This window comes from Scylla paramamosain, chromosome 46 (assembly GCF_035594125.1).
Source record: "Scylla paramamosain isolate STU-SP2022 chromosome 46, ASM3559412v1, whole genome shotgun sequence".
In the NCBI taxonomy this organism is placed as follows: Eukaryota; Metazoa; Arthropoda; class Malacostraca; order Decapoda; family Portunidae; genus Scylla; species Scylla paramamosain.
This window is the reverse complement of record NC_087196.1, coordinates 5428358-5438357: the sequence shown is the minus strand read 5'-3', so window position 1 is coordinate 5438357 and position 10000 is coordinate 5428358. Positions and strand designations below refer to the sequence as shown.

The 10000-nt window shown below is 43.5% G+C and overlaps 1 protein-coding gene across 4 annotated transcripts in view; it reads right to left on the bottom strand.

The window, feature by feature from the left end:
- The window catches only part of LOC135094790 (Krueppel-like factor 2), a 17033-nt gene that overhangs the window by 1536 nt on the left and 5497 nt on the right, over positions 1 to 10000 (bottom strand). For all 4 annotated transcript variants that reach the window (XM_063995170.1, XM_063995171.1, XM_063995172.1 and 1 more), the window contains exons 2-4: positions 5247 to 6475; positions 3332 to 4182; positions 1 to 2583 (exon numbers count right to left, since the gene is read on the bottom strand). The exon at positions 1 to 2583 is cut by the window's left edge and continues 1536 nt beyond it. In XM_063995170.1, the coding sequence (XP_063851240.1) occupies positions 2410 to 2583; positions 3332 to 4182; positions 5247 to 5583 (1362 nt within the window). In that variant the 5' untranslated portion in view covers positions 5584 to 6475 and the 3' untranslated portion in view covers positions 1 to 2409. The remainder of the gene's footprint in view (positions 2584 to 3331; positions 4183 to 5246; positions 6476 to 10000) is intronic.

Here is a 10000-nt window from a genome sequence, read left to right as displayed (position 1 = left end):
CACACACACACACACACGTGGCTGCATCCTTCACATCAGGGACAAAGGGTCGGACACTGAGGGAGAGCACCACGCACACACCCATATTCTGAAACACTTCTGCGCCGGCCGTCCACAGCTTTCAAAAGGGACTGTTTGAAGTGACACGTGTTTTTAAGGGTGTTTTATGGTTGTAGTGACAGATTAACAAGATTTTTACATTATCAACAGGGGAGACACTCTTGAAAACCCGGCTAGTCATCTCTGTGGCCTTGGAAAATAGTCATGGTGAAATTTTACTGTTTTTAATAGTGTTTTTTTACGGTCCTAGTGACACATTAACAAAATTTCTACACTATTGGTAGGAGGTCTTGAGAATCCGGCTAGTTATCTGTGACCTTAGAAAATAGTAATGGTGAGAGAGCAAAGCATTTCTTAATACACTCCACAATATTTACATCAACCCTTTTACACACAAAAAGAAAAATAAGTAAATAAAATAAAATAAAATATTAACCAGGGAAAATATAACTTGGTGCCCCATAAGAACCAAAACGTTTTCTTTGTGCCACTTCTCATCTCAGCACCTGCACTCCCTCAGTGTCCGAACCCTCGCCTGGCCACGGCTTAGGCTATCTTTGGCGGCAGCTGCTGAGTCCCCCGCGGCCTTGCTGGGCGCGGCAGGGACACCACGACACGCTAACGGAAGTCCCCGCGCGCTGAGCTGATCTTTAAGCCACTCCCCCTCGCATCATCCTGATTGGCCCGTTCATAATGCAGCGCGCCAATCAGGTCCCGTGGCGCGTTTTGGTTGTGATTTGGATGCATTTGTCATTTTTTTTTTCTTTCTTTCTTTACTTTTTTTTTCATACGAGTTTTGTGAATTGTTAATGCGTTGATGTTATTTTTTTCTATTGTTTTTTTTTTCTAGTTTGCACATGTCGACGTTCAAATTGTGCACGTGTTTATGTAGTAAGCTTGTTTTTGTTTTGTTTTGTTTTGTTTTGTTTTTCTTTTGCTTTACTCTTTTCTGAAGATTTGATGTTTTCATGACTTTTTTTTTTCCCTTCTTCCTTTGGTTTACGATTTTCCAGAAGGGTTAATATTTTCATGTCACCTTTTCTCTTCTTTTTTTCTTTCATCTTACAGTCATCTTGCGCTTGTCGCCAGTCAGGTTATGGATCCCTTCATGAAAATCTGTCTCCTTTTTTTTTACGATCTTTCTTAATGCTTACTTTGATGTCGGCATTGTCTTCCCGGTGATGCTCGAACAAAACAAAAAATAAATAAATAAATAAATAAACAAAATAAAATAAAATAAATAAAAGTTGTATTAGGAAACCAATCAGTAATACAGCAGCCAATGAGGGAGGAGGGGGCGTGGTCTGTAGGTCAGTTCAGCGCGCGGGGAAGGTTATCAAGCGACAGTACGGAAGCGGCGCGATAAAAGTAATGGTTAAAATAGTTACAAAATATCATTGGTAACATTTCGCCCCTTTCTCTCTTTTTCTTTCTTTTTTTTTTTCTCTCTCTCTGTCTTTCTTGCTCAGCTAATGAAAGTCAGAAATTAAAACTAGCCTACAACTAGAAAATATCATTAAAACAAAAATTTCCTTGTTTTCTTTCCTCTTTTTTGTTATTTTCCTTTCAACTTTAAAAAGAAAATGGAAGAAATAACTAAAAACACTACATACAACTAAAAATTAAAGAAGGAAACTCAACTGGAAAGCAACATTAGACAACATTTTTGTTCTTTTCTTTTACTTTTGTTCTTTTTTCTGTTTCCAAAGCAGGTAAACACTGAAAACAAAGAAATTTCTGAAAAAAATAATTAGAAACCATTACAGCAACATTTCCTCTCATTTATCTATTTATTGTGAGCATTATAGTGAAGTCAGCCATTAGACAACAGCTACACGTTTTCTATGAAGGTCACGGCGTCACCATATTGAAACAAGCATTCCTAAACTGTTCGTATCTGAAGGAGCCGTTCGTAACTCGAGGAAATATCCACACATTAAGAAATAAGGCACCAAGTGGAGGTTCGTAACTCGAGCACACGTTTGTAACTCGGAAGACGTGTTCACAACTCGAGAATATGTTCGTAACTCGAGGGCATGTGAATAAATTGAGGAACAAGCCACCTTCATAACTCAAGGATGCGTTCAGAACTCGAGCACACGTTTGTAACTCGGAAGACGTGTTCGCAACTCGAGGATACGTAAATATATCGTAGAATAAGGCACTTACAAAGCATCCATAACTCGAGTATACGTTCGTAACTCAAGGAAGAAGGCACATCACACTCAGAAACGTTCGTAACTCAAGGAACTGAAACACAGACACACACACACATACACTAACACACCCACTTCAGACCATGGGCGTAGAGGGATGAGCCAGACACGCCCACGCCGTCGCCCACGCCCACTACTGACACACTCTAATAGGACGCGCCGCCCGGAACTCCACGCGGTGCACCACGGGCGGGAGGGGCTGCGGAGGGCGGGCGTGGGCGGGAGGATGCGGCGGCCGGGAGCGTCTGGGCGGGAGGGAGGAGGAGAGGGGGCCATACAGCGCCAACACGCGGTCCCTCCTATGTACCTGAGGGAGAGGAGGGAGAGGGGAGAGTGAGAGGTAAAGTGAGAGAGGTGAAGGGAGAAATGAGCGAGAGATAGGATGAAAATAATGTAAAAGTTAAATAAAGGAGGTTTAGAAGAGTGAGAGAAGATATGGGAGAGAGTGAGAGGAAGTGAGAGGTGAGGGGAGAAGCCGTTTTGGGTGAGAGACAAGGTGAGAGTGATATAGAGTGAGAGTAATGAGATATTTAAGGGAATGACAGGTGTGTGACAGTGCAGAGTGGGAGGAAAAAGTGAGAGGGAGTGGGTGTTGGAGAAGCGGAGAGGTGAGTCGGTGAGAGGGATGTTACAGGAGTGAGAGTGAGAGGTGAGGTGAGAGGTGAGGGTATGGGAAGCGGCAGAGGTGAGAGATGGAGTGAGAGGGACATCATAGCGTGAAAGTGAAGAGATTCAGATTTGACAGCAACACCATTCACATCACAACACCAGTAACTGCACCACTTTCAACTACTACAACACCCTAACTAGTACAACATACCATTAATATCACAGGAACACCAATACCTGCAACACAAACCCTAACTACACCACCCTCAGCTGCAACACCCTGACCTCTGCAACACACCATTACCATCACAGCAACACTAGTAACTGCAACACAAACCCTAACAACAACAGCACTACCTACAGCACCAAACAACAGCAACAACACCCTCCACAACACCACAACACCACAGCACAACACCACACCACACCTGCTCATCACAACTCACCTTATGATGCTTGGCCAGGTGATCAGATCTGGAGAACCGCTTATCACACACGTGGCACCTGTAAGGCTTGACCCCCGAGTGTGACCTGCGGTGCCTGGCCAGCTCGTCAGATCGGGAGAAGCGCCACGAACAGCCAGTCCAGGTACAGACGAAGGGTTTCTCCCCAGTGTGCCTCCTGAGGTGAGCCTTGAGGTGGGAGGACTTCGCGTACACTTTGCCACACCCAGCGTAAGTGCACTGGAACACTCTCTCCTCTTCCCGCACCTCTCCTCTCGCTGGCGGGGGCTGCGGGGGTGGAGGCGCGTCCCTTGGTGGAGGGGGGAGGGCTCGCTGAACTGGTGGAGGCGGTGGCGGGGGTGGAGGGGGCAGTTTTGACGTGTAGTCGTGGCCTTGTAGAAACACTGGGGGCAGGAGGCGGCGAGGCGGTGGCGGCGGGACCTCGTCCGTGTCGTCATCTAGTAGCTGAGAGAACAAGCCCCCGCCCATGTCCTCGCCCCTTGGAGCCGCCCAGGTCATGTCGGGGGGCAGGTCGATGCCGAAGGGCGGGCAGGGGCAGGAGCAGGCCTCCATGGACGGCAGGCCGGCCTCCAGTGCTGGCAGGGCGGCGGGGGTCAGGGTGAGCTGATCTGTCACCTGTGACGCCTCCAACCCGTGGCTCTCCGGCGGCCGTGCGGGCTGCCCAGGCACGCCCATGCACTCCCCGGTGGGCGTGAGGGAGGTGAGCACCCCAAGGTCGCCTCCAGACTCATCCAGGGACACTGGCAGGGGCGTGGGTGGCGTAGGCGGCTCAGGGAAGAGGTAATCCAGGGTGTCCAGGGATACGAGATCCAGGGAGGAGAGGTCCAGGCCTTCTGTAGGGGGGAGGGGGGTTAGTGTTGGGGTGTGGGGGGGCGTCGGCACGCCCAAACCCACGCCCACCACCCACACCCGACCCCAGCACCCACGCCAGCACGACAGAGACTACGACACCCAGAATCTGTTCGATGTGATACTCGCGACACAGGAAACACTCTCTCTCTCTCTCTCTCTCTCTCTCTCTCTCTCTCTCTCTCTCTCTCTCTCTCTCTCTCTCTCTCTCTCTCTGGCACACACAATCTTATCACACACACACACACATAATGTTCTCTTGTTTGTGCGTTTGTAATTATTCTTGTTAATTAGATAGATTTTACGTACATGTGTGTGTGTGTGTGTGTGTGTGTGTGTGTGTGTGTGTGTGTGTGTGTGTGTGTGTGTGTGTGTGTGTGTGTGTGTGTGTGTGTGTGTGTGTGTGTGTGTGTGTGTGTGTGTGTGTCCACCGCCAGTGCACCGGACCGCACTTTGATAGAGCTAGGGAGAGAGCGAGAGAGGCAAAGGGAGACGGAGAGGGAGGGAGAGGAGGAAAGAGGGAGGGAGGAAAGAAGGGAGAGGGAGAGAGAGAGGGAGAGGTGACATCCGGTGGTGAGACATTGGAAAGACACTATCTCTCTCTCTCTCTCTCTCTCTCTCTCTCTCTCTCTCTCTCTCTCTCTCTCTCTCTCTCTCTCTCTCTCTCTCTCTCTCTCTCTCTCTCACAAAAAAAAAAATCAACGCTATTTTATCTCTATTTATAAATTCTGTTTTGAAATAGAATCGTGAAAGAGGAAAGAAAAATAACTTAGAGAACAAAAAATACTATATACACGTAAAAATAAAATCACTGTTATTGCCTCACCATAGAAAACGTTAGAATTTTAAGAGAGACTTGAGTAGAGTTCACCTTGAGGAGGAGTAGTAGTAGTAGTAGTAGTAGTAGTAGTAGTAGTAGTAGTAGTAGTAGTAGTAGTAGTAAGCAAATAACATCAGTATATTAATTAACACAGCTTCTCTTCCTCCTCCTCCTCCTCCTCCTCCTCCTCCTCCTCCTCCTCCTCCTCCTCCTCCTCCTCCTGCTCACCTGAAGAGCTGTCGGGCATCTGCTGGGACTGAAGACTGTGGCAGATGCGATTAATGTGGTGAAGATCTTGTGGCAGAGACTGTGGCTGGAGGGGGAAGGGCGGCGAGGCGGTGGGAGGGGGGGTGGGAGGGAGATCTGGTAGGTGGAGGGGGGAGAGGGAGAGGGAGGAGTGGAGGGGAGAGAGGGATGCATCATCGTAGCCGGAGTCCACGTCACCATTTGGACTGGAAACTTGAAACATGTCACCATTTGGACTCGTAACTTGGAACAGATCACCGTTTGGACTGGGAACTTGGAAGATCCAAGACTCGTCCAGCTGGGGGAGTAGGGCGTCCATTGTGAGGCTCCTGCGTGCTCTTGTGGACTGCTAACCCATTGGCGGAGGAGCAGCAGGAGGAGGAGGAGGAGGAAGAAGAGGAAGATGAGATGAAAATGAAAGAATAAAAAATAAATGTAAATTTTAGAAGGAAGAAAAGGAATAAGAGGATTAAGAATACTAAACAAGAAAGTAGGGAGAGATAAAAAGAAGGAGAGGAAGAAAGAGAAACAATAAAGGGAGAGAGAGAGAGAGAGAGAGAGAGAAAGGGAGGAAAAAAGAGAAAAGGGGAAAGTAAAATAATATAGAGAGGAATAGAAGGGATGAAGGAAAATGAAGGAAGCGAATGAAAGAAGGAAACAAATTAGTGGACGAAGGAAAGTAGGAAGAAAATAGTAAAAATCAAATAAGAATTTCAGAGTAAAGAGAAGGAGGAGAAGAAGGAAGGAGGTAAATAAGGAAAAGGAGAAAGAAAAGAAAGACGACAAAAGGAAATAAAACGAAGGAAAATAAGAAACTGTACATAAAAGAAGAAGAAAAAAATAAAGACACTGAAAAAGAAACAAAATACAAAAAAAATATAGAAAATGTTAAGAAAAGCCAAAAAAAGAAGAAATTTACTGAAGAAAACAAGGGAAAACAAGCAAAGGAATCAACAAAAAAGAAAAACACCAGAGGAAACAGAACAGATAAAGAAACCAATGAGATCAGCGCGTCTTTCTCTCATAAGTTTGTGAAGAACAGGTACATGACATCCCCTACTAAAGCCTTCACTGCACTGAGCTCGGGGGCTTGAGGGCGGGTGTTATATAGCAGCCAGGTGTGTCGTGCCATCGTACATCGGCGCCAGGGTGTCGTACTTCGCACCTCTAGTCTTGTTTTGCCTTGTGTTTCGCTTGTAACCTTGAAAATGCTGGAAATAAGAGAAGTGGTTATGTTAGGGAAGTTTTGTGTGTAGGGAATGTATTTGGTTTGGTCTTTCAAATAGAGACAACAAAAAAAAAGAGAGGAAGTGTGATATTTCTAGACATAGAAATCAAGTAGACAGAAATATTTACTTAGAAACTATAAAATGGAAAAAAAAACGAAGAAGTTATAGTGAGTTTTAGATAGAAATCATATACAGATAGAAAAACGCGAGAAAGCTTGAGAGTTTTAGATATAGAAATTAAATAGATGTGGAAATATTTACTTACACACTTTGGAAATGTTAGAAAGTCAGGAAGTTATAGAATTTTAGATATAGAAATTAAATATGCATAGAATGTTTACTCAGAAACCTCGAAATAAGAAAAAAAAAAGTTAGAGTTTTAAACACAGAAATCAAATATACATAAATATTCACTTTTGAAACTTTTAAAAATGCTTGAAAATAAAAAAAAAAAAAAAGTAAGGCAAGAATCAGCTTATTAGAAACCAACCAAATGTACTTATACTTAACACACACATAGTTAAATAACTTATACTTACAAATACACACTTTAAACATTGCACACACAAACACACTCACTGTAGAAACAGCCACGTGTGTGTGTGTGTGTGTGTGTGTGTGTGTGTGTGTGTGTGTTTCCTGGTCTTCTAACACAACCATACTCGTACATTCCAAACACTCACTCACTCACTCACTCACTCACCACTCACAGGAACAGAGACCACCACAACCTTACAGTGACTTCACAACACCGGCACCCACGCAGGACTGACACACACACACACACACACACACACACGCCACCCATTCATTCATAAGATAAAAAGTTTGAATGAACGACACGTTTCCGTTTTTCTGACTCACGCACACACGCACACACACACCACTACCACCACTACCACCACCACAACCACCAACACCACCACCTACTACTACTACTACTACTACTACTACTACTACTAAACTTAAAAAACACACATATTTAACTCACTAACTAAAACACACTTACTTATATAGAAGCGCACACACACACACACACACACACACACACACACACACACACACACACACACACCGTAGTACCACCACCATTACTCCTACCACACTAAAAAAAAAAAAAAAAAAAGTTAGGAAAAGATCAAGAGTATTGGGAGTTAGGAAAAGATCGAGAATGTTGGAATCCCTTTCAAACCGTAAGGAAGACAAATGAGGAACAAACTGCACTAACTCCTCAATATCACGTATAACAGTAAATCATGCGCCTCATAAAGGTAGCCAATGAAGAATGAAAGACACAAGTGGTAGTGAATAACGAAATAATGTATAAAAATTAGAATAAGGACATAAGTGAGAATTGTACAGTGTGTGTGTGTGTGTGTGTGTGTGTGTGTGTCATTAAGTTTGCTGATAAGAGCGTTCGGGTTCGGGTATCATTCGGTGAGAGAGAGAGAGAGAGAGAGAGAGAGAGAGAGAGAGAGAGAGAGAGAGAGAGAGAGAGAGAGAGAGAGAGAGAGAGAACCATCATTACCCAATCACTTCCGGTACTGGCAACCCGTCTGACCTGCCACTACCACTGCTACCACTACTACTACCACTACTACTACTACTACTACTACTACTACTACTACTACTACTACTACTACTACTACTATTGCTACTACTACTACTGTCACCTCCATCAGATGTGGCCTTAAAAGCTACAGTATCCTACTTCTATATATGTATAAATGTGTGTGTGTTTGTGTGTGTGTGTGTGTGTGTGTGTGTGTGTACCGAAAAGTGCCCTGATTGTGAAACAAGAGCCGACCAAGAAGTAGTAGTAGTAGTAGTAGTAGTAGTAGTAGTGGTAGCAGTGGTAGTAGCAGAGACGATTTGCCGGGTTCTCAAGACTGTTTTTCCTGTTAATAATGTATGAATCTTGTTAACGTGTCACTAAAACAGTAAAAACACCCTTAAAAATCCGCGTCACTTTACCATGATTATCTTCAGTGGCCACAGAAATGATCACCCGGGTTCTCAAGAGTGTTTCTCCTGTTGTTAATAGAAAGATTTAGTCCATCCGTCTTTAAAACCATAAAAACCCGCACAACTTCAACGAGAGCCTTTGAAATTGAGTGTTTTCAAATATGGCCCTTAGTACTGTACCTTATAGATAACAATTAACCTTCTACTTTTCCTTTTCCTCTCTCTATTTAAAGATTCACAAGTAAAAAGGCCAGGAGCAACACAGTGGTTCACGCATGGCTCGGGACTTCGGTACAGCCTCGCTTAGCTGGTCGACACACGCAGCGCTCCTTGCCTCCCACTCGTCTCCAGCACCTGCCCGTGTGAGGAGGCAATATTCCAGGTTTTCCAGCGTTTTTTCCGGCCTTTTCCAGCCTTGAGAGTGGTAAGTATGGGATATGAGTGTGCTTGTATTTTGTGATAGGCTTTGTTTTAATGTTTTGCTATTGTTAAGTCTCAGAATTTTTGTCAGTAGGAGAGAAAACAGCGAAATATTAGCGTATACAAGGAATATTCGTTTCTCCAGCCTTTTCCAGCCGTCAGAGTGGTAAGTACGGGATCCAGGTGTTTATATTGCGTGGTAGGCTTTGCTCTTATATTTTGCTATCTAAAGGTTTCTGATTTTCGTTAGAAGAGGAAATGTCAAGAATAACGTGTAGGTTTGAATTGTTTTTGTAGTGTTTTCAGCCTTCAGAGTGGTAAATGTGTGGTCTGAGTGCGTGTTTGTTTGTATTAAACTTCCGTTTTATGTTTTCTTATTGGTAGGTCTCCGGTATCTCTTAATAGACGACAAAACAGGAAGAACAGCGTGCACTGCAAGTTAAGATTACGTTTTATTAGTCTGAGGCTGTCATATTTAGTCACCAGCAGAGAAATCAGTGAAAACAGCCTACAATGGAAGTTTTTTTTAGGTTTTACGCTTCATAGGTTCTTAATAAAAGAATAAAATAGTAATAAAACAAAATAATAATAATAATAAAATAAAAGAAAGAAAAGGTAAAGAGAAGAGGAGGAATATTTTCCCTCAAATTCTTTCCGGAAAGTTGATAAAATCAGTTAATTCATAAAAAATAAATGAAAATAAACAATACAGAGAGCAATTATCTATTTTCCTTTAACTTCACTATCAAAAATATAAATAAAAAGCTGAATGATAACAAAATTATTGATGTATTTTCCCATAACCTCACTCTAAGAAGAAACTGAATAAATAATCCACATATTAATAGAAATTTAAATGAAAAGCTCAATAAAGTTCACGAAAATACCGAAAAAAAAAAAAGGAAACCCGCACAACAACAAAATAGGAAAAAAAAACTTCCATTGAGGAGAGAAGGTCAGGAGATAGTGCGCGATAGTGACGATAGTGGTGATGATGGTGAGTGGTAGTGGTGATGCTGGTGGTGTTACGTGACCCTGGTGGTGGTGGTGGTGGTGGTGGTGGTGGTGGTGATAAAGGTTACAAACATAGTCTAATATTACGTGCTAGGATTATAGAAGTTA